At 43.1% G+C, this 25192-nt stretch overlaps 1 protein-coding gene across 2 annotated transcripts in view; it reads left to right on the plus strand.

The window, feature by feature from the left end:
• Nucleotides 1-2632: 2632 nt before the first annotated feature.
• Nucleotides 2633-25192, plus strand: part of ubxn6 (UBX domain protein 6) — a 60248-nt gene continuing 37688 nt past the window's right edge. The window contains exons 1-3 of one of the 2 annotated variants that reach the window (XM_059991599.1): nucleotides 2633-2772; nucleotides 14328-14482; nucleotides 22219-22277. In XM_059991599.1, coding sequence (XP_059847582.1) covers nucleotides 2690-2772; nucleotides 14328-14482; nucleotides 22219-22277 — 297 coding nt within the window. In that variant the 5' untranslated portion in view covers nucleotides 2633-2689. The remainder of the gene's footprint in view (nucleotides 2773-14327; nucleotides 14483-22218; nucleotides 22278-25192) is intronic. The other variant, XM_059991600.1, reaches the window with a different exon arrangement.

Raw genomic sequence — 25192 nt, forward strand, 5'->3', positions numbered from 1 at the left:
GGTTACTGTTTTTCACACTTACAATGTCATTCCCACAGGAATTACCTTTTCTCCAGTATTAGTTCTTTGGATATCTGCAGGCTTCAGTTTAGTATGTTTGAAATGCTGTTCAAACTTATTTTGTTGAATGACTGAAACAGCCAAACCAGGGTTCAATTCTGTTTTAATTAATTTGCCATTCACTTCTAGTGTAAGCCATATTGCTTGTCTGTTGTTCATTTTCCTGCTAAATCTCAAGGCTACACGATCCTGTGTCTCATTATCAGACATTTCATCAACAATGTGCAGATTAGTGCTCTTTTTGAAACGGCAACTTGATTTTTTAGCTTTTTCTCTTCCCTGTGCAGTTCATTTATTTTTGTCTGCCTGACATGCTCTTCGTATGTGTCCTACCTTGCTGCATTTTCTGCAAGTTTCGCCTTCAAATCTGCACTTATTTGGTGTATGTGAGACCCTGCCACAGCAGTAATACAATTTGTATGGCCAGGCTGGTTTCTGTTTAGACACTGCAATTTTGTTCACACTGACTTTCATTCCTGAATGCAATGAGGTTTAAAGGAAACCATAACAACACCTATGCTCTGTCCGCCAGAAAAAGCAGAATCTCCCAGTGGCCAACCATTTTAACTCCACTTCCCATTGGCATTCCGACATGTCAGACCATGGCCTCCTCTACTGTCACAATGCGGCCACACTCAGGTTGGGGGAGCAACACCTTATTTTCCATCTGGGTAGCCTCCAACCCAACCAGATGGCATGAACATCAATTTCTTGAACTTCTGTAATGCCCCCCCACTTCACCATTCCCCATTCCTAATTCCCTCTCTCATCTTATCACTCTTCCTGCCCATCACCTCCCTCTGGTGCTCCTCCCTCTTTTCCTTCCTCCATGGTCTTCTGTCCTCTCCTATCAGATTCCCCCTTCTCCAGCCTGGTATCTCTTTCATTAATCAACTTCCCTGCTCTTTACTTCACCAACCACCCCCCCACCCCAGTTTCACCTACCACCTTGTGTTTCTTGCTCCCCTCCCTGCACCTTCTTACTCTGACTCTTCATCTTTTTTCCTCTCCAGTCCTGATGAAGGGTCTCTGCCTGAACATTGACTGTACTCTTTTCCATAGACGCTGCCTGGCCTGCTGAATTCCACCAGGATTTTGTGTGTGTTGCTTGGATTTCCAGCATCTGCAGATCTAACCTTGTTTGAGATGGGCTACAGTAGTGTAGGTTTTTGTAAATAAAATGGTAGAGGTAACAGACACAGAACATGAACTGCAGTTAAAAAACCTTCATGTAATTATGTCATCACGTCATAAAGTGAACCCCAATATACTGAGTGTATATTGTTTATATAGTGTTTCTCTTTCATTTATACAAAATAATTTCATACCGTGTTCAAGGTTGTATGATTTCCTTTGACCCATTGAGCTGGTGCCAATCACAGGATCTTCTGTTGTGTTGCAACAAACCCAGATCAGCCTGGACTACAACCCAGTTCTATTCAGATAAAATTTTATATACTCACCGTCAAGAAGTTATCTGAAGACTAGGGGGAGAAGCATCAGAATAGAGGGATATAATTTAGAACAGAGACGAGGAGGAATTTATTTCGCCAGAGAGTGGTGAATTTGTGGAATTCATTGCCACAGACAGCTATGCAGGCCAAGTCATTGAGCATATTTAAAGCAGATATTAATTGATTCTTGATTATTCAGGGCATCAAAGATTATGGGGAGAAGGCAGCAGAATGGGAATAATAAATCACCCATGATGGAATGGCGGAACATACTTGATGGGCCGAATGGTCCAATTCTGCTCCTACGTGTCATGTTCTCATGGCCTTAAGTTAATTATCCTGAACTCAAGTCTGTATGTAGTTCTAATTTATTTTAATTCTAAACTATTTTGGTACTAAATATTTGAAAAGAAGGTCCATGGCGATTTTAGACTTTTATGGACTTTCACGGACACAACAACTAATATTCCAGTTTTTTTAAATAATCTATACATATTATTTGTTCTTGTATTTGCCCAATTTCTAAGTCTTTGTTTTGGTGTAGTTTTTCATGATTCTGTTGTACTTCTTTGCTCTATTGTGAATGCCTGTAAGAAATGAATGTCAGAGTAGTATTTGGAACATATACGTACGGAAAAAAACCTACTTTGAAATTTGGTCTCCACGATCACTTTCGTAACTGTTTTCACCGGGAGCCCTTGCCTCGTTATGTCAGGCCCAAGAGACTCTGCAACGTTCAATTTGCCTCATTCTCACTGCGACATTCTGGAAGCCCAACACCCATGAATCAATATAAAAGCAAAATAACATAGGCACCAAAGATCTGAAATAAGAAAAAAAGGTTCCAATTGCTCAGAAATCCATACGGATTGTGACTGATGTGATTCACAGCTATTTCACCGAGTGGTCTGGCAATACGTATTACATGCAGTTAAATGACCACTAACTAGGGTCGAGGGAATGTTATGGGAATTAATGAACAGTCTATGTTTCGGGGCGAGACCCTTCAGGACACGTTGCCACGACAACGAATCTACAATGTTGCCGACTGGAGCAACGTTGTCGTAGCAACCCTATGGGTGTTACATTGATACGGAGCACTTCCGGTTCGCGCGTATCCGGTACGGGGGGAATTCTGATGACGGAACACAATCCGGTCTGGGCCTGGTGCGAAGATGAAGAAATTTTTCGATGACTTGAAGCGGGATTTAAAGTTTAAAAGTCTGGGGTCGGGGCATGTCCTGACCGAGGATACGAGGTGAGGAAGATGTGCGGAAATGGATGAGGGTTGGTGGATGAGTTGAATGGAGAGCAGGTTGGAGTATGGTGTTGTGATGCAGAATTAGATATCCTTTAGAGAAGAGCCTGCACTTTGGCGTTTGTCAACTAATTCTTCGGTTTGCCATATTATCCCTTTTGTATTTATCCTGATGACCACGGTGGGCTGTAGGATAAGCGTTTGTGAGAATATGTGAATTTTGCTTCGCATAAATACAAGGAATGTAGATGTTTCCACGTCTCTGTCTCTCAATCCTCTCCAGTGTCCGTTTACATTCTAAAGCACTGAGGGTTTCTGAAAGTTAAAGGCTGGTGAAGATTTTCTCTCTATGTGTTCTTTACTGCCTCCGCAAACGTTCACCTATTAGTGTTTAAGAAAGTTTATTGTCATGGGCATGTGTACCCAGGGTATAGATGCCATGAGTACAGTATTAGCTTTTTGTAGTAGCACAGTTCATTAAAGACGTAAACACATACAAGTTAACATAACCTGAGCTTAACATAAATTGCATGACAAATTCAACAGCTTTATTTCCTTTTGTTTAGATATTAACTTGTTTCTGAAAAAGACTTCCATTTTATATTTTCATTATTATAAGATCATCCCCCCCGTCTGTAAAACCAAACTGCTAATTTTTTGTTTACCTGTCTGATTCTTTTAGTCTGTATCAATAGTTCTCTCATGATGTGTCTCGATATGTTAAGTATGTGCCAGTTGAGTGAAATTGTACTCGATTTGCTGTCAGACACTTTGTGCACTAGTGACGCTACACAGTATTTAGAGGTTGGAGGAAATAATTGATTCACTGCTTCATCGGAGAAAAGGCAAAAGTTACAAGGATAGGCTTAAAGAACGGTGGCCATTTTAGATCAGTTGCCTGTGAAGATTTATTTCCAATTTATGTGAAATGTTCCATAGTGTTTACATACATCATCATCATAGCTTGTCACACCAGATAGCCAGCCACTCCAGTGTTGTTTGGTTGATATTGAGCAGGTCAGTGTCAGCTCAATCAGATGAGAGTGGGCAGTTGCGCAGAACGTGTTCAATGTTCTGCACCATTTCGCCGCTCTCACAGGATTCGCTGGTCTTTAAACCCCATTTCACCGTATTGTCTCCCGTCCTACAAACTGCCGCTCTCGCTCTGTTGAGAGTACACTACAGTACTTCCGTCTGTCAAGCAGTGCCCCGTCTGGCAACATTTCTGTGGGGTCTTGCACTGTATTGTTTGGTGAGGTTCTGGCTTATTCGGCAGGCTTCGTTAAGCAATTAAAAAAAATCTTAAACTGCTGATCTCTCCTCTCCACTTCCTTTCAGGCCCTACTTGAAATGTGACTCTTTGCATAAGCTTTTCACACCCTTCCTGATGTGTCTTTCAGACTTTGCTTCTGTAAGGTTGGCATTGGACCAGTTGGCTCAAAGGGCCTCTTCCCATTCTGCTTTAGAAGTCTGTTCGTTTTTAATTGTATATCTATACTTAACAGAGTAGGTGGGAGTGGATTTCCACAACTTTAAAGCGATGCTGATGATTTTTAACTGATTATTTTGATTATTATATATTTTGCTTGGATTATTTCAACTGTATGCCCATTTTCACATGAAATTATTTGAATGATCTAGCTGTTTTGTAAGCCATAGGCTCATTGTTAGTACCTGTGGCATCAGGCTGCTTGGAAAAAAATGTTAGATCAATTTAGATGTAAAGACCTAAATCAACCAAGAGGTGTTGGGAACATACCAGGGCACTGGTTTATTTTGCCCCATTGCAGTGAGGAAGGATATATACAGCAGGTTTCATGGCTTCATGGTATCTTGTGACTTCAGTTAGTGAAGTACATTTGAAGTTTAATCATCAGTACACTTACAAAATCAGTGACTAATGCAGAGTAAGGTTAAGTACTTCCTAAAAATTAAAAATAAATTATTTTGACATGTTATTTGATGTTTGTAGAAAAAATATACAGGCTCTTTATTTTTAATAATGAAGTTCAATCTTCATTAAGCTGTCAGTGGAGCTGTGAATTAAGTAGGTGGTGAATGTACGACACAAGTATGGTATGCTGGAAAAAAATTAAACAGAACCTTTTGGAACTGCTCAGCTTGTCAAGTAGCAATTCCAGAAAAAAAGACAATTTTCAAGTGGATGACAATTCATCAGAGCAAATTTAGTGAATGTTGCTGATGTTTTGCCAGTGTTGCCTGATCTGTTGGGAATTTTCAGCATTGCCTATTATTAGTTATGTCATAGGGTTGTAAAGCATGGAAACTTTGCTCAACTGCATCAGAATCAGGTTTATTATCACTGGCATGTGACATGAAATCTGTTAACTTAGCAGCAGCAGTTCAATGCAATACATAATTTAACAGAGAAAAAAAATAAATAAACAAGTAAATCAATTACATATATTGAATAGAGTTTTAAAAATGTGCAAAAACAGAAATGCTGTTTTTTTGAAAAAAAGTGAAGTAGTGTCCAAAGATTCAATGTCCATTTAGGAATCGGATGGCAGAGGGGAAGAAGCTGATCCTGAATCGCTGAGTGTGTGCCTTCAGGTTTCTGTACCTCCTACCTGATGGTAACAGTGGGGAAAAAGGCACTCCCTGAGTGCTGGAGGTCCTTAATAATGGATACTGCCTTTCTGAGACACTGCTTCCTAAAGATAGCCTGGGTACTTTGTAGTCTAATACCCAAGATGGAGCTGACTAGATTTACAATCTTCTGCAGCTTCTTTTGGTCCTGTGCAGTAGCCCCTCCATACCAGACAGTGATGCAGCCTGTTAGAATGTCCTCCACAGAACAATTACAGAAGTTTTTGAGTGTGTTTGTTGACATGACAAATCTCTTCAAACTCCAAACAAAGTATAGCTGCTGTCTTGCCTTCTTTATAAACTACATTGATATGTTGGGACCAGGTTAGATCTGCATTATGCCTAGCCATATAGGTGTAGGTGTGTGTGTAATATAGATAAAAAATCAGAATCAGGTTTATTATCACCTCAAGTTAAAGGTTTTAATATAATTTGGTTTAAAGTGATATCTGAAAGTTTTTGTTCTCATGCATCAGGCATTTTCCTGAGGCTTGTCCGGCCACACCGTCCCTGTACATTGACAGGAATATCTCTGCACCTCTTAGATGTGATCTGAGTACATAACGGTCAGACATTTAGCCAAAGTTCTGACTTCGACACTCGGATAATAAAAAAATCCTGTGTTAAAATAGCTTGCTAACTGACAGAAACGGCTGATACTAACTTATAGATTTCCACGTCTAGATGTATTGAAGAGTTACTGTAAAATATTTAGCATTATGGTGACAAACAGTTGGTTATCAATTCCTTAGTCTGTGAAATCCAGGCTAATACTGTTTTGTAAACTTAGTAGCGCGATTCAACAGAGGGGAACGTACCAGCCTGCCAGTGAGCATAATTAGACTGGGTAACCCCAAGGTATACGTATACAGTCAGAATCTTTTTATCATCTTTGGTATACTTCTGGTAGGTGTTGCTGGGTAGTGATTAAATTCTTTGACCCCTTGTCTTGCTGAGACATAATTTGTCATGTGACTATATGTGTTTTCATTATTTAATGCATCTTATTTTACTTAATTTGCCCTATTTCTTTATAAATATATTTTTTCTTGAAGTTTATGTTGGATGAATTATCCAATTTGCCAAGGCTATTGTACAATTAACACCTCAAATATTCCAGATCCAATCTCAATTTCTACTCAGTTTGCTGATTTCCAATGTTGCAGTCAGTGTTACAGGTATCTGCACGGGCCCTGGTCTAGTTTGCAAGGAATGTCAAGTTTTTTTTCATTCATGCTTTTCCCCTCCTATCTGAGCTTGAAGAAAGTTGATTTTCCAAACCAGAATTGGTGTCTGTTGTGTCCCAATACCAGAGCTGGTTGATATGGTCCTAAGTTTTATTAGGAACTGTGGATCCATATATATCAATAGTAAATGAGTGATTGGATTTGTCTTACAGACCAGGTTTCCAAAGCACCACACGTAAAATGCTGGAGAAACTCAGCAGGTCAGGCAGCATCTATGATAAAAAGTGTAAACAGTCAGCGTTTCAGGCCAAGACCCTTCTTCATGACTGGAAAGGGAAGGGAGAAGTTCCTCCAGCATTTTGGGTGTGTTGGTTTGGATTTCCAGCATCTGCAGATTTTCTCATATTTGTCAATAAGTTTTCATCTTGCGTTGATGCTGAAAGTAGAAGCCACTGGTAGATTATACGCTCTGATTCATAAAACGTGATTGTAGATCATTCTGATTGCCTCAGCTAACGGGAATGGAGTTCAATGGTGAAATTACTTGTCCACACAGGAATAATACCCAGCTGGGAGCACAGCAGTGATCTCACTAAAATATGGCTTAAACATGATGTCATAAACATGATAGACTGAAATCAGTTGGATGCAACTACCTTTTTTTAATACTGTGTATAGTGTAGTGTTCATGGAGAGGTGAGTGTGTGTGTGTGCTTTTTAAACACTATACTCTTTGGAGTGAAGAATGTCAATGTTACATGTGGATCTCTTTTCACATCAAACATCCAGTGACGTAAACATGCACTCCAAGTCAAAAATACAATAACCTGTTGCAGAGTGAAATCCTTCACTGCTGGCGGCACTGTGTGCCTCAGTCTCACAAGGCATTTCTTATAGTAGATATTGACATTTTTCACTTTGCATTTTAGAAAAGCTGAAACTGTTGGACTGAGGACGCTTTCACACTATAAATCTATGTTGGGTTTGAACCCATGTCACAGATACACACTTTGTAATCCCACTGTCATCTTCATTTACATTCATCATTGTCTTTCCTCTGTTTTCTTTGCAACAATTTTTCTGCATAGCTTGATGAATCACATACAACATAAACAGTTCAGGAGTAAGGAATCACTACAGCATCTGAGAAGTAGAACAATGCTACAGAAAGTTGCTTATAAATGGATCTGCAATTTTTCAGCACTGAAACTATTCACAGAATTTAGCTGCAGTTTGTTTGTGTTATTGGATTAAATTATCTCCAAGAGGAACATAACCTAGTGGTAGGGGTTTGGAGGCTTGTGTGCTTCAATGACCCAGAGAGCTATGTTGGCTGGAGTCAGGGTTTTATGCTTTGGCTCATGGTAGGGTTACCCATGCCAAACAGGTCAAAGGGTAGAGGCCACACTTAGAGTGGTTTACCAGTCCTGCAGGTTCAGGAATTCAGCTCAGGGTTAACAACCCTAACTGATTAAACCAAAGCTGTTACGGAGACAAAATGAAGAATCCTTCTACATCTGAATGTGATGGTATTCCTGAGTCTCCAACTGGGACTTGCATGACAGACTATAGTGAAATCTGAGCTATTGACACGATGAAGGAAGCCCTGAACACTGGCAGAGATGGAGGAATTTCATTGCTGCCCTAAATGCCGGCTTTAAAATGGGTAGTAGGTATGTAGACAGGATTAAATTAGCAGACAGTTTACAAATTAGTGGTGATTTTTCTGTGCTCTGATCTTGTTTAAAATTCAATAAGCAGTTGTCTTTGTGAAGGATGATACTGTGGCGACCCATTTCCTGGCACATCCGAACCGACTCACAATTAGATAGCCTACGGGGGTTTGCGAGCACAGAGCTTTGGAGCCTCTGCGCCATGGGGGGCAGGTTGAGGGAGGCTTAAAAGTGAGGCTGAAGATTTCGAATAAAGTTTTTTCCTTCGACTGCAGTTACCGACTCCGTGTCGTAATTTTAGCGCTGCATGTAGCACACCGCTACAATTGGTGACCCCGACAGTCCAAACGATTTTTGGACCAGAAATGACCGACGCTGCCTCTGTTCATGCGGTTTCGTTGAAACTGCCGGGTTTCTGGACACAGCGCCCGAACCTATGGTTCCAGCAAGCCGAAGCCCAATTCCACGTTCGCCAGATCACCTCAGAAGACACCCGCTACTACTACGTGGTGAGCTCCCTCGACCAGGACACAGCGGCCCAGGTCGCGGAGTTCGTACAGTCGCCCCCGGCAGACGGCAAGTACACAGAATTCAAAGCCCTGCTCCTCAGGACTTTCGGACTCTCACGGCGCGAGCGGGCTGCCCGTTTACTGCACCTGGATGGCTTGGACGACAGACCTCCATCGGCTCTAATGAATGAGATGTTGTCTCTCGCCGACGGACACACACCCTGCCTCATGTTTGAGCAGGCATTCCTGGAGCAGCTGCCCGAGGACATACGCCTGCTGCTGTCTGACGCGGATTTCAGTGACCCCCGGAAGGTGGCAGCCTGGGCGGACTTGCTGTGGAACGCCAAAAAGGTGAGCGGGGCGTCCATCGCACAGATCTCCCAGCCACGCTCCCGGCAGCAAACCAGTCCAGGCCCGGCCGCAGAGCCCGCCAACCCCCGGCCCAATGAACACTGGTGCTTCTACCACCAGCGGTGGGGCGCAGAAGCCCGCCGTTGTCGCCCGCCCTGCAAGTTCCCGGGAAATGCCAGGGCCAGCCGCCGCTGATGGCTACGGTGGCTGGCCATCGGGATAGCCTCCTGTATGTGTGGGATAGAAGGTCGGGACGCCGGTTTTTGGTCGATACTGGGGCTGAGATCAGCGTTTTACCCCCGACGAGTTACGACACCCACAGCAGGGCACTGGGTCCCCCCCTGAGGGCCGTGAATGGCAGCACAGTAAGGACCTATGGCACCCGTCAGGTGCAGCTACAGTTCGGCTCCAGCCAGTTCACGTGGGACTTCACACTGGCCGCCGTAGCCCAACCGCTTCTGGGTGCGGATTTTTTGCGGGCTCACAGCCTACTGGTGGACCTGCCCAGGAAGAGACTGAGACTGGACGTTCTCCCTGGGTGCAGCCCAGTTGCCAGCCCCTCACCTCGGCTCCATCACGCTGTCCGACAATGACTTCACCAGGGTCCTGGCGGATTTCCCATCGGTTCTGGCACCGCAGTTCACAGCGGCCATGCCCAGGCATGGCGTACAGCACCACATCCCGACCCAGGGACCACCCCTCCACGCCCGCGCTCGGCGGCTTCCCCCGGACAAGCTCCGACTGGCGAAGGAGGAGTTCCAGAGGATGGAGGAATTGGGGATCATCCGGCGGTCCGACAGCCCATGGGCCTCCCCCCTGCACATGGTGCCCAAAGCGACGGGGGGCTGGAGACCATGCGGCGACTAACGCAGGCTGAACGAGGCTACCACACCGGACCACTACCCTGTGCCGCACATTCAGGACTTTGCAGCAAACCTGCACGGCGCACGGATCTTCTCCAAGGTAGACCGCGTCCGAGGGTACCATCAAATCCCGATGCATCCTGACGACGTCCCCAAAACGGCTCTCATCACCCCGTTTGGCCTTTTCGAGTTCCTCCGCATGCCGTTCGGCCTGAAGAATGTCGCACAGTCGTTCCAGCGGTTAATGGACGCGGTGGGACGGGACCTGGACTTCGCGTTCATCTATTTGGATGACATCCTCATAGCCAGCAGCAGTCGTCAGGAGCATCTATCCCACCTCCGTCAACTCTGCGCCCGACTGAGTGAGTACGGTCTTACAATCAACCCCGCCAAATGCCAGTTCGGACTCGATACCATTGACTTCCTGGGCCACAGGATTACTAAAGTCGGGGCAACCCCTCTGCCCGCTAAGGTAGATGCAGTCCGCCTCTTTCCCCGACCCACCACGATCAAAGGCCTTCAGGAATTCGTAGGTATGGTCAATTTCTACCGCCGCTTCCTCCCTTCAGCTGCCCGGATCATGCGCCCCCTGTTCGCCCTGATGTCGGGTCTGAGCAAGGACATTACCTGGGACGAGGAGTCCGCCGCCGCTTTCGTTCAAATGAAGGAAGCTTTGGCGAACGCTGCAATGCTAGTACATCCCAGAATGGACGCCCCTACCACCCTCACAGTGGACGCATCAAACACGGCAGTCGGTGGGGTGCTGGAGCAACTCATCGCAGGTCGCTGGCAACCCCTGGAGTTTTTCAGAAAACACCTGCGACCACCCGAGCTCAAATACAGTGCTTTTGACCGGGAACTGTTGGCGCTCTACCTGGCAATCCGGCATTTCAGGTACTTCCTAGAAGGTCGGCCCTTCACCGCGTTCACGGACCACAAACCGCTTACCTTTGCGTTTACGAAAGCGTCCGACCCCTGGTCGTCCCGCCAGCAACGCCACCTGTCCTACATCTCTGAATACACGACGGATGTCCGGCACGTCTCGGGTAAGGACAATGTCGTGGCGGATGCGCTCTCTCGCCCTACCGTTTATGCCCTTTCCCAAGGGGTAGACTTTGAGGCACTGGCAGAGGCGCAGCAGGCGGATGAGGAGATTCCGAGTTACAGGACCGCAGTCTCCGGTTTGCAGCTCCAGGACCTCCCCGTGGGCCCGGGTGAGAGGACCCTACTCTGTGACGTCGCCACCGGCCAGCCCCGTCCCGTCATCCCGACAGCCTGGCGGCGCCGCGTTTTCGACTCCATTCATAACTTGGCGCATCCCTCCATCCGGACAACTGTCCGGATGGTTTCCAGCAGGTTCGTTTGGCACGGACTCCGCAAACAGGTCAGTGAATGGGCCAAAACGTGCATGCACTGCCAGACGGCCAAGGTGCAGCGGCACACCAAAGCCCCACCGCAGCAGTTCCATCCCGCCCACCGGCGTTTCGACCACTTTCATGTGGATATTGTGGGCCCCCTGCCAGCGTCGCGCGGTGCGCGGCACCTCCTGACTATTGTGGACCGGTTCACAAGATGGCCAGAGGCGGTCCCGCTCACCGACACCACCTCCGAATCTTGCGCCCGAGCCCTGATCGCCACCTGGATATCTCGCTTTGGTGTACCAGCCCACATTACCTCCGACAGAGGCGCCCAGTTCACCTCCAGCCTGTGGTCAGCTATGGCCAGCCTTTTGGGGACTCAGCTGCACCACACCACTGCCTACCACCCACAGTCAAACGGGCTAGTGGAGCGTTTCCACCGTCACCTGAAGTCGGCCCTCATGGCCCGCCTGCGAGGAGCCAACTGGGCGGACGAGCTTCCCTGGTTCCTACTCGGCATCCGCACAGCGCCCAAGGACGACCTGCACGCCTCGTCGGCCGAGTTGGTATACGGCGCGCCCCTGGTCGTCCCCGGGGAGTTCCTTCCAGCCCCAAGGGGGCAAGAGGAAGATCCTGCAGCAGTCCTGGGCAGACTACGCTAGAAGCTCGGTAACCTGGCCCCCATACCCACTTCACAGCACGGGCGGCACCCGACCTGTGTACCCAAAGACCTACAGAACTGTAAGTTTGTGTTTGTACGAAGGGGTGGGCATCGACCACCGCTGCAGCGGCCATACGAGGGGCCGTTTATGGTGCTCCGGAACAACGGGTCCACGTTCGTGCTGGACGTTGGGGGGGAAAGAGGAGGTTTTCACAGTGGACCGCCTCAAACCGGCCCATGTGGACCTGGCGCAACTGGCCGAGTTTCCGGCACCTCGGCACAGAGGCCGACCTCCCAAGCAGCTTTTGGCCTAGACTGTGGACATTGGGGGGTGTATCGCCGGTTCTGGGGGGGGGTTATGTGGCGACCCATTTCCTGGCACATCCGAACCGACTCACAATTAGATAGCCTACGGGGGTTTGCGAGCACAGAGCTTTGGCGCCTCTGCACCATGGGGGGCAGGTTGAGGGAGGCTTAAAAGTGAGGCTGAAGATTTCGAATAAAGTTTTTTCCTTCGACTGCAGTTACCGACTCCGTGTCGTAATTTTAGTGCTGCGTGTGGCACACCGCTACAATACTATCTTTGCTGGGTAGAGGCATACAAAAAGCTTATTTGTTGCATAAAGGAAAGCAAAGGAAACTATAACAGATTTCTTCGGAAGAAAAAAATAGTCCAATCATCTAATTGACAGACTGAATCAAGGAAGATTATTCATTATGAAAGGATTTTTAATAACATGTAGATGTGGCTTCATTTTAATAAATGATAAATTAGGCCTAAGAAAATAAGTTGTGTGTATGGATTTCAGCAAGGCATTTGATAAAGCTTATTGAGTAAGTATGGAAGCATGGGATTCAAGGGGACCTTGCTGTGTGGATCCAGAATTGGCTTCCCAAAGAAGGCAAAGAGTGGTTGTAGATGGGTCATATTCTGCATGGAGGTCAGTGACCAGTGGTGTGTCTCAGCGATCTGTTCTGGGACCCTTACTCTTTGTGATTTTTATAAATGACCTAGATGAGGAAGTGGAGGGATGGGTTAGCAAGCTTGCTGATGACACTAAGGTTGGAGGTGTTATGGATAGTGTGGAGGGCAGTGAGAGGTTATAGCAGGACATTGATAGGATGCAAACTTAGGCTGAGAAGTGGCAGATGGAGTTCAACCCAGATAAGTGTGAAGTGGTTCATTTTGGTAGGTCAAATATGATGGCAGAATACAGTATTAATGGTAAGACTCTTGGGAGTGGGAATGATCAAAGGGATCTCGGGGTCTGAGCTCATAGGACACTCAAAGCAGCTGCACAAGTTGACTCTGTGGTTAAGAAGGCATATGGTGTATTGGCCTTCATCAATCGTGGCATTGAATTTAGAAGTCGAGAGGTAATGTTACAGCTATATAGGACACTGGTCAGACCCCAGTTGGAGTACTGTGCTCATTTCTGGTCGCCTCACTACAGGAAGGATGTGGAAACTATAAAAAAGGTGCAGAGGAGATTTACAAGGATGTTGCCTGCCTTATGGGAATAGGTTGAGTGAACTTGACCTTTTCTCCTTGGAGCGACAGAGGATGAGAGGTGACCTGAAGAGATGTATAAGATGATGAGAGGCATTGATCATGTGGATAGTCAGATGCTTTTTCCCAGGGCTGAAATGGTTGCCATGAGAGGGCACAGTTTTAAGGTGCTTGGAAGTAGGTACAGAGGAGATGTCTGGTAAGTTTTTTAGGTAGAGTGGCGAGTGCATGGAATGGGCTGCTGGTGACAGTGGTAGAGGCAGATATGATAGGGTTTTTTAAGAGACTTTTGGAAAGGTACATGGAGCTTAGAAAAATAGAGGGCTGGGTAAGCCTAGTAATTTCTAAGGTAGGGACATGTTTGGCACAACTTTGTGGGCGGAAGGGCCTGTATTGTGCTGTAGGTTTTGTATGTTTCTATAAGTTGAGAACTTTTCCATGTACAGTCTAATGATAGATGCATAATAAATGGGACACAGGCAGTCCTGAAGGAATATGGGCATCTTGTACTGAGGGACATTAATATTGCAGCATTATTGAAATAGTCATTGACTCCCTGTTTCTAGATTTATATGAAAAAACTAATGAAAGGTTTCAAGAGACATGTGAAAAATGTAGCTAAGTGTGATTAATCTTGGAAGGGTAAGATAACTAATTCTGTTCCCTTCAAAGCAAATCCATGCTCGGTTTAGAAAATTGTCTTGCTACAAATAGTTATATTCTGATAAACACATATTACATATACTTTACATTTTTTATTCCTGAAAGCAGAGTCTTGTTGGCACAGATCCTGACTCAAAATTATGAGATAATCTATTTCTGTGGCTGTCTAGGAAACCCACTGAAATCAAACCCAATGTTCAGGAGAAGTCTCGCAGACCGCCAGCCGAGGAATCACAGATGGCAGCAGCTGCGGCTTTATCTAGACTGGAGGTTAAACAGCATAAAGGAAGACCCACCTCTGGACTGAGCAGCTTAAAGAGTGAGGGTAGGTGTTCACAGAAGAGGAATAAAAATATGTTGTGTTTGACTTTTCATTTTTAAGGTTAGTAAAGGATTGTGCAAGGATTTAGAAAAGGATATCCTTTCCTGAGCTGTGACATTCCTTCTTGAATGCATCATAGCAGCAAGATTATATAGGTTTGAGCTTGCAATGCCTTTAGTAAATTTTTTCACAATCTCACTGGGGAAAATACTATCAGGTGCAACTTTTAGTGGCTGCTAAGAGAAAATTTAATTAATTAAGAATTTTGCAAACGTAGAAATATATGTACTTTTATCCTCTTTCCCACCATGTGATTGCAATTCATGTGCCCATCAGAATTGAGGGTGGTAGTGGTTTATTTTCAATATGATCTCTCAGAAGTATTGTTTGATTTCAGGATTAATTTATTAACAAAGAACTTTTAATATGATATCATTCAAAACTATAAAATAACAGTAAGAAAATTCAAGGCATACTAGGGGAATGCCTTAGTGACCAGGTCTCTGGCATTGAGTTTGTCTGTGTGGCTCAGGAGGAAGTGAGGGGGAGTAGAGAGAAGAGGAGAGCAGCAGTAGTAGTGTTAAATTGCTAGTGGAACAGACAGGAGATTTTGGGCTGTGAAAGAGGTTCCCAGATGGCATGTTGCCTCCCAGGAACCAGGGTCAGGGATGTCTTGGATCAGGTCCACAGCATTCTTAAGGGGGAGGGTGAGCAACCAAATATCATCGTACATATTGGCAATGTTCTGTCTAATTTGCAATGAGCAGTGTGTGCGAAAGTCGTGTGCTGTGCAATTTTTTGCCCAGTGACAGCAACACATGCGCACTGAATTTTAAGTGGAAGTAAACCTGAAACTATTCTAAGAATAATAAACTACCAAGTATTTATATTTCAGACCCTGACTCTATTGTTCTGCTGAGCGAACAGTGGGGGGGAGGGGCATCAACTCCCCCCCCCCCCCCCCCCCACCCCGGTGAAGCGCAGAGACTCTGATGTCTCTTGTCTTGGTGGCTGCAGACAGGCAACACCGCCCATTTCCTGTATTCATCCCCTTTATAATTACTATGCTTACTTTCCTCAGCCACAATACTGTACATTACCTTACCAACTCAACCAATTTGTTGATGTAGGAAATTGGGGGATCACCTGTTTTCAATGAATTCATAATAATAAATTCTCTGTAAGGTCCAATAATATGGTAGATTTTCAACAGACCAAATGAAAATGAAGACAAAAGAGCATTCAAGACACGTCAGAGAAATGATAATGGAGAAGCACAAATCTAGGGAAGGGTACAAAACCATCTCAGTGGTACTGAATGTACCTCTGAGCTCAGTGCAGCCCATTGTGGAAAAAGGGGAAAAATGTGAAACCACAAGCAAGTTGCCTAGGTCACGCTGCCCCTCTAAACTTAGTCGCTGGAGAAGAATGGCACTTGAGAGAGGCTACTGTGACACCAAAGCCACTCTGAGTGAGCTGCAGCAGTCAGTGGCTGCAGCTCACAAGAATAGGTATTTATAACAAGAATAAATACAAGAAAAGGTATTTATGGAAGAATGGCAAGGAAGAAGCCCTAGCTTCAGGAAAAAAAACGTATCCTTACCCAGAAAGACTTTGCAAAATATCACTTAGAAGATATTGTAAAGATGTGGGAAGATATATTGTGGTCAGATGAGACTAAAGTGGAACTTTTTGGCCTCAACACTAAGCAGCACATGTGGCATAAATCTCATACTGTGCATCAGCCTGGTAACCCTGTCCCTACTGTAACGTATGGTGGAGGTAGATATCATGCTATGAGGATGCTTTACAGCAGCAGGGATTGGAAGTCTAGTCAGTATTAATGGGGAGATGAACATTGCTAAATACAGAGATTAAAAACCTACTAGCCTCTGCCAGAAAGTTTAAACTGGGGAGGAAGTTCATCTTTCAGCAGAACAACAACCCAAAGCATACTGCCACAGCAACCACGGAGTGACTTCAAATGAAGGAAATTGATGTCCTTGCATGGCCCAGAGTCCTGACCTTACCCAATCATACATTGCTGGCAAGACCTCAGGATTGCTGTCTGCCACCACTTCTCAACTAACTTGACACTTGAGAACAATTTTGCAAGGAGGAATTGGCAAATCTTGTTCCATCATGTTGTGCAAAGCTAATAGAGACTTATTGAAAAGGACTTCTGGCTAATAGCTACGAGAGGTGGTTCAACTGAGTACTGAGCAAAGTGGAATGAATACTATTGAACATTTCAGTTTTTGATTTTTTTAGTTTACAATTTTCCTGATTTTTGGGCTCTCAATTAAATTGATCAAAATCCCTGGTTGGAATAATCATTTATGTTAACATAGGTTTGTGGGCTGAGTACTTTTACAACACATTGTAGATAGGAAAAGTTGAGGCCCTGAAGAGAGAATATAGGGAGCTTGGTAGGAAGCTGAAAATCAGGACTTTGAGGATGATATCGTCTGGATGCAGAGAGAGTGAGAATGGGATGATTTGGCAGATGAATGTGGCTGAAGAATTGATGTAAAGGGCATGGTTTCAGATTTGTGGATCATTGGGATCTCTTTTGGAGAAGGTGTGACCTGCACTAAAGAGATGGGTTACAACTAACTCGAAGGGCACCAATATCCTGGCAGGGAGATGTTCTACAGTATAGGAAGATTTTAAGCTAGTTTGCCAGGGGGACAGGAACCAGACCAGAGTGACGGGTCTAATGATGGGACAGTTGATGTAAAGTTAGGATAGATAGTGGAAAGAGCATAATGGCAGTTAGTTGTATGGGTTGAAATGTATCTATTTTAAGGCAAAAAATATCAGGAACAATGGCAGTGAACGTAGAGCATAGGTCAGTACATGGAACTGTGACATTGCAGCCATTACAGGGACTTGGTTGTCCCAAGAGCAAGAATGGCTGCTGGATGTTCTGTGGTTTAGATGATGGTAAAAGAAATTGGGGAGTGGCATTACTAATCAGGGGTAGTATCACAGCTACAGAAAGGGAGGATGTTCTGGAGGAATTATCAACTGAGTCATTTTGTGGGGATGTAAGAAATAGGAAGGGAGCAATCACTCTATTGGGAGTATTCTATAGACCACCATCCCCTCAACCTGCTTAGCAACAGAGACATTCTGGTGCAGGTCAGGAGGCAGAGTTTGGGAAGATGCAAAAATAGTGGGGATGTTCAACTTCTCTAATAATGATTGTCACTTCCTCAGTGCAAAAGGTTTAGATGAGGAGGAATTTGTTAGTTGATTCCTGACAAAGGCCAAGTAAAGGAGAGGCCATACTGGATCTAGTACCAGGCAATTAACCAGTTAGGTGTCAGATCTTTTGATGAGTGAGCACTTTAGAGACCTTGACTGCAACTCCCTGACCTTTAATATAGCCTTGGACAGGGATAGGAGCAGACAGTATTGTGAAGTATTTAATTAGGGGAGGGAAAATTATGATGTTATTTGGCAGGAACTTAGGTTGTTTAATAATAATGTACTTTATTGATCCTGGGAGGGGAAATTCTTTTGTTACAGCATGAACTTTTAATACACCCTTAGCAGTGTGCAGACTTAACTAACAAAGTACAGAGTAATATACACAATAAGTTACCAATGTACAAAATAATAAAACAGACTATTGTACTATGGTGTCTGTTCTCCTGTTGCACAGAGATGAACTGTTGTATATGCTTATTGCATTTGGTAGGAAAGATTTTTTGTAATGATCCTTGTGACAACAGAGCTGAATGAATCTGTTTGAAAGGGTGCTCCACTGCTTATTCAGTGGGGAGCACTTCCACGGGGTTCTGGATAGGTTTGTCCCATTGAGACAGAAAAAGGGTAGTAGGGTGAACGAAGTGTGTTTGATGAGATGTGGAACATCTAATCAAGAGAAAGAAAGAAACATACTTAACATTTTGAAGGCAAGGATCTTGAGAATTACAAGGTCGCCAGGAAGGAGCTAAAGAATGGACTTCATTGTAGTTCAAGTTCAGTTCATTGTCATTCAACCGTACACCTGAATGCTGCCAAGTGAAACAATGTTCCCCTGGTCTAAGGTACACAAAACATTACAGGTAACTCACATAACGTGTAAAGTAATATTACCACTAGTAAAAGAACAAATAATAAGGTGCATTGTGACACAATTTAAAAAGAAAACAATATAATGCTCCTGGCGCTTGATACGTGATGAGACCTGGGTAGTGATAGGGAGTAGTCTTATGCCCTGGAGGAAGACATTTCCCATCTTAACAGTTCTTGTCCTTGTGTTACAGTACCTCCTGCCTGATGGTAGGGAGTCAAGAAGATTGTTGGCAGGTTGGGAGGGGTAATGACAATGCCAAGGGCCCTGTGTAGTAGACCTTTCTAGTGGTACTAGAAATTTGTGAACCCTTTAGAACCTTCTATATTTCTGCATAAATATGATCTAAAATGTGATCAGATCTTCACCTGAAACTAGATGAAGTGAACCCAATTAAATAGATAACATAAAAAGAATGATACTGTTCATTTATTTTTTTGAGAAAAATGATCTGATCACATTTTAGCTCATTTATGCAGAAATAAAGAAAATTCTAGAGGGTTCACAAACCTTCTAGCACCACTGTCAATATCTCTGTATGTTAGATCTCGATGAACCTCTTAGTAACCTTGCAACCCTTTGTCAAGACTTACGGTCAGATGCCTTGCAGTTCCCGTACCAGATGGGATGCAGAAAGTCAGAACACCTTCCGTAGTGCTCCTGTAAAAATTGGTTAGAGTGGTTTGGGGTGGTGTGTCTCACTCGCTCTGATCTGATCTTCTCAGGAAGCAGATTTGTTGCTAACCTTTGTTGACCAAAGTGATGGTGAGGATGGTGCATGAGAAGGCCTTGCAAGTAAGATTAAGGAAAATCCAAAAGCATTCTACACCTATATAAAGACAGGAGGATAACTAGAGTGAGAGTAGGATAAAAGGGTAAATGTACCTGGAGTCAGAAGAGGTAGGGGAGGTCCTTACTGAATACTTTGCTTCAGTATTCACCAGCAAAAAGGACCTTTACAAATGTGAAGTCAGTGTAGAAAGTGTTGGGACTTCAGAAAATTACTAAGATAGATGAGTCCCTAGGGCCAGACAGGATATACTCCAGGTTACTGCAGAAGTGGGGGAAGAGATTGTTGTGACTTTGGCAGTGATCTTTGTGTTCTAACTGGCCACAGGAGTATTGCAGAGAATCGGAGGGTGGCACATTGTATTCTTTTAAGAAATTTAATAGGGATAACCCTGGGAATTATAGGCTAGTGAGTCTTTTGTCAGTGGTGGGCAAACTACTGGAGAGGATTCTTAGAGACAGGACTTATGAGGATTGAAGGAGGCCTAGTCTGATTAGAGAGAGTCAACATGGCTTTGTGAGGGTGCGTTGTACATCATGAGCCTGACTGAATTCTTTGAGGAATTGACAAAACATTGAAGAAAGCAGAGCAGTTCAAGTGGTGTATATGCATTTAAGTAAAGCATTTGACGAGGTTCACCATGGTAGGCTTATTCAGAAAGTCAGGAGGCATGGGATTCAGAAGTGCCTTCTCTCAGAAGGCAGAGGGTGGCAGCAGACAGCATATTTGGCCTAGAAATCAGTGACCAGTGATGTTCTGTGGGGATCTGTTCTGGGATCTCTGTTTTTGTATTTTTTTTAAACTACTTTGATGAGGAAGTGAAAGGGTGGATTTGGGAGTTTTCAGATGACGTGAAGATTGGTAGTGTTGTGTCTTTCCTGATGTGGTTTGTTTGTCTCTAATTGCTAGATCTTACTACCTGTAAGTCCACAGCTGTTGTTGATTACTTGTTATTGCATAGTTAGGTCAGCCATTATATAATCATTTGGACACTTCATTTAGTAGATAAGGCGTATGTTCAAAGTTGAAGGAATTTCAATCAATATTTGAATCTACCTTTCGTAAGATCGCTGAGAAGTACTGTTCTTTTCACCGGCTCCCTGCGTACTCTGTGTTAGTGAATAATAAAACCGCCTTCAGCTACAGCTATACAGAGACTAGCATTATCTATCTGTCTAGCTTAAAAAAAGGGGGGAAAACTCTTGAGCGAGGGCAATATAGGTAGTGTTGTCAATAGTGCAGAAGGTTGTCTTAGTCTACATAGTGACATTGATAGGATGCAGAACTGGGCTGAGAAGTGGTAGACAGAGTTCAATCTGGAAAAGTGTGAAGTGATTCTCTTTGGAAGGTAATACTTGAAGGGAGAATACAGGGTTAATAGCAGGATTCCTAACAGTCTGAATGAACAGAGGAATCTGAGTTTTGTACCCATAGATTCCTTAAGCTGCAGTGCAAGTTGAAAGGGTGGTTAAGAATATGGATGTGCTAGCCTTCATTAATCAGGTTTTTGAGTACAAGAGTCACAAGATAATATTGCATCTCTATAAAGCTCTAGTTAGACCACATTTGGAGTATGTTTAGTTCTAATTGTCTCATTATAGGAAGGATGTTGAAGCTTTGGAGAAGGTGGAGAGATTTACCAGGATGCTACCTGGATTAGAGAATGTGTTTAATGAGATAGGTTGAGTGAGCTAAGGTTTTTCTTTTCAGAAAGGAGGAGGATGAAAAGTGACTTGATAGAGGCATAGATAGTGTACGGCCAGAGACTTTTTTCCCAGTTCGGGAGTAACTAATACAAGGGGGCATAACTTTAAGATGTGTGGAGGAATAGATGTCTGAGGTAGAGAGTGGTAGGTGCATGGAATGTACTGCCAGGAGTGGCACTAGAGGCAGATACATTGGGAATATTTAAGAAGCTCTTTAGAAAGGCATATGGATGAAATAAAAACTGGAGGGCTATGTGGGAGGGAAGGGTTAGATTGATATGGAGTAGCTTAAAGGGTTGGCGTAACAAAGTACATTGAAGGGTTTATACTGTACTATTCTATATTCTGTGTTCTATAATAATCACCATTCATTTTATGGTTCCCGTCTGTGGGACTCTGCCACTATCTAGGTTGTGAATGTAGATAGGAATGGTACTGGAGTTGTAGTTGGGGATATATGTTGGATTAAAATGAGCATCAAGAAATGGACTGTGGCAATAACCCCTGCATAGACCAGTGTTTAGCGTTTTGATTCTGAAGAAATTGGCAAACACTACTGAGAAAGGAGTTGACAAATTGGTCATCCATCAAAGCAACTAAATTAGTAAACCAAGTTGCAGCAACTAATAAGATTTTAATGTTACCAAATAGGTTGCATGCAATACCTCAGAACTCATGCTTGAAACTATGAGCAATAGCTGGAGCAGAATGTTGAGTTCTGGTCACTGCAACAGGAAATGCTTCAGAACATTTCTCTTGATGAATAAATGAGTTCTTTGTTCTATACTTGGGATTTACAAAGAATGAAAAAGGCTCACGGAACTCATTTGGCCTGTTACTGCTCTATTGCTTGGAGCAAAGATCATTGCCACCAAATTTAGACTTGGTGCTGCTGCTTTTTGGCTCAGTAACTTGGCGTTAAGAGCCTACTGCAACGTGAACTGGCCAACATCCGCAGTATAGATTTCAGAATTACAGTATGTTCTGTGAGAGAAAGTCAGAGCATTGCTTCTTGTTAGTTAAGTGCTAGTAAGTATGTGACCAGTCTAATGCTTCATCTGATTTACACAATAATTTTAATATTAATGTTGTCATATTTAAAATTTGAGTTTATTTTTGTGAAACAGTTGCCTGAACTTTTCATTTATTTTAAATGTAGTAAAAAATGAACTGATGGCTGAAGCTGCAACCTCTGAAGTACAGACTATAAATAATCAGGTAAGTATCATATTAATAATTTACGGGATTACCAATGGAAGCTAATGATCAAAAATTGTACCTTGACAGTTTATGGTTCTTTTTTTAAAGTTAGACATTTGGCATAGGAGCAAAATTAGGCTATTCAGCCTATTGAGTCTGATCCACCCTATTTTTCTAAACTCAAGTAAGTGGAGGCCTGGAGCCATCAAATGTTCCTCATCCGCAAACCATTTCATTCACCAGATCGTCCTCGTGAACCTCCTCTAGACCTTTTCCAATCCTACACATCCTTTATTAGATAAGGTGCCCAGTACTGCTCACAATACTCTCAAGTGTGGTGTGATCAATGCCTTGTGAAGACTCAGCATGACATCCTTGCTTTTATATTGTAGTCCATGCGAAATGAATGCTAACATTGCTTTTGCTTTCCTTACCACCAACTCAACCTGCAAGTTAACATTTAGGGAATTCTGCATGAGGATTCCTAGTTACTTTTTCACCTCTGATTTCTGAATTTGTTCTCCATTTAGAAAATAGTCTATGCCTTTATTCCTTCTACCAAAGTGCATGTTGTGCATTTAATATTTCAGTAATATTTGAGTGATACTATAAATATATTGTTTAAGTATTATTTAAGTAGTTGCGGATTATAGGTATGAGAATGGCATACATTATCATGCCACCATGTCATATGTACACACCCCACTAAAGTAAAACAAATCTAGAGGCATACCCAGCTCTGTGTTGTTTTCTTTCAATTAGTTTTATGATTTGGAGTTACAAAACTTAAATAGCAATAAGTAAATTTTAAAATGAACTAGTGATGACTTCCTACTTTTTGAAACACAGACGTTCAAATTTTTAAAAAAGCACTTTTTTTCCTTTGCAAGAGGAGAAGGATATTAGAGTTTTTAAAATAAGAAAACAGACAAATTCACAGGTTAGGAATCAGTATCTGGTTATAATTATAAATAAAACTTAAAAAAGTAGAGATGGCTGGCTACATTGAAAGATTGACCTGTTTGACTGCACAAGAGATAACAGGATATTATATACTAAGGAGTATTTTGAAGCAAATAAAATAGCCAATGAAAAGCAAGTGCCAGTCTTGCTGAGTGCATTGGGTTTAAAGGCACACAGTTTGCTTAGACATTTAACTACTCCAACCAAATCAGCGAAAATGAGTGTTGTTGATATTGTGAAAGTAATGCAGGCATTTAGCGTCAAAGCCATCATTGATTGCAGAACACTTTAAGTTTCATAAGCGGAATCAAAAGTAAAGGGAGTCCACTTCATCATACGTGGCTAAATTGAAGAAGTTATCTGAGCATTGTCAGTTCAATGATTGGCTTAATAATGCAATGAGAGATCATTTAGTTTGTGGAATCTTACAATAAACTATTCAAAAATGGGTCCTAACTGAAGCACAACTTATATCTAAAAGAATAGTTAAAATTAGAATCAATGGAAACAGCAGCCAGAGACACAATTGAATGGCAGCCAAGCAAATTGTGTTACTTTTATGGCAGGTGCTCACATACACCAGACAAATGCAGATTTAAAGGAGAAACTTGCAGAATCTGTAACCAAGTAGGACGCATCATACAAAGAGCATGTCAGAGAGACAGAAATAAATGGACTGCCCAGGGAAGAGAAAAAGCTAAAAAGTCAAGTTGCAGTTTCAGAAAGAACACTAATCTGCGTGTTGTTGATGAAGAATCTTAAAATGATGAGAATGACTGAGTAGCCTTGAGATTTACAATGTGAAAACTAACAATAGACAAGCAGTATGGCTTATACCAGGAATGAACAGCAAATTAATTAAAATGAAGTTGAACTCTGGATTAGCTGTTTGTCATTTCACAAAATCAGTTTGAACGGCATTTCAAAGACAGACAGACATACTTTATTGATCCCAAGGGAAATTGGGTTTCGTTACAGCCGCACCAACTAAGAATAGTGTAGAAATATAGAAATATAAAACCATAAATAATTAAATAATGATGAGTTAATCATGCCAAGTGGGAAAAAGTCCAGGACCAGCCTATTGGCTAAAGAGACTAAACTGAAGCCTGCAGATATTCAACTAGAACTTGGAAAATATAACTCCTGTGTGAATGACATCCGTAACAGTGAAATACAACACCCTACAAGCCACATTGGGCTTGTACAAGGTTAAAAATAGATGTGCCAGCATTGTAGAGGTGTGATTGGCTGAGTCAACTACAATGTAATTAGAGATCCATCCACAATTTGCATGCCACATCCCCTGCAATAAAGTCAACTGAAAATGCGTTAAGAAAAGTACTGGATGATTGCACAGCAGTGTTCAAGAATGGCATTGGTAAACTCAAACATAATAAGGATAAAATAATTATAATGAAAATTCTACACCCAAGTTTTACAAAGCCTGTCCACTTCCTTATACCATCTGTGATAAAGTGACCAGCGAGCTGAAGGAATTCTTCCCAAAGTTGAGTGGAGTCCATGTCTTAGTTGCCAAGAAGAATGGGTCTGTCAGGATATGTGGTGATTTTAAGGTCACCATCAACCGAACAATAAAGCAGATCATTACCCTCTGCCGAAGATAGAGGATATCTTTGCAATCTTTTCTGGAGAAAAACACTTCAGCAAAGTGGATTTAGCTGAGGCCTACTTACAGATGGAGATGAATGAAGAGTTCAAAGTGTTTCTCACTATGAATACTCACAAAGGGCTTTATCGCTATAACAGAGTTAGTTTTAGAGTAGCAGCTCCCTGCACTCTAGCAGAAAGCTATGAACCAGGTGCTACAAGGCAACCCATGCACTCAGTTACCTGGCTGACATTATTGTTACCAATAGGGATGACAAAGAATATCTCAAATCACAAGACATTGTTAAAAAGTTTAGAAGATTATGAATCAGAGCATGTGAATTCTTCAAACCAAGCAT

Source organism: Hypanus sabinus, chromosome 16 (assembly GCF_030144855.1).
Source record: "Hypanus sabinus isolate sHypSab1 chromosome 16, sHypSab1.hap1, whole genome shotgun sequence".
NCBI classification, from domain to species: Eukaryota; Metazoa; Chordata; class Chondrichthyes; order Myliobatiformes; family Dasyatidae; genus Hypanus; species Hypanus sabinus.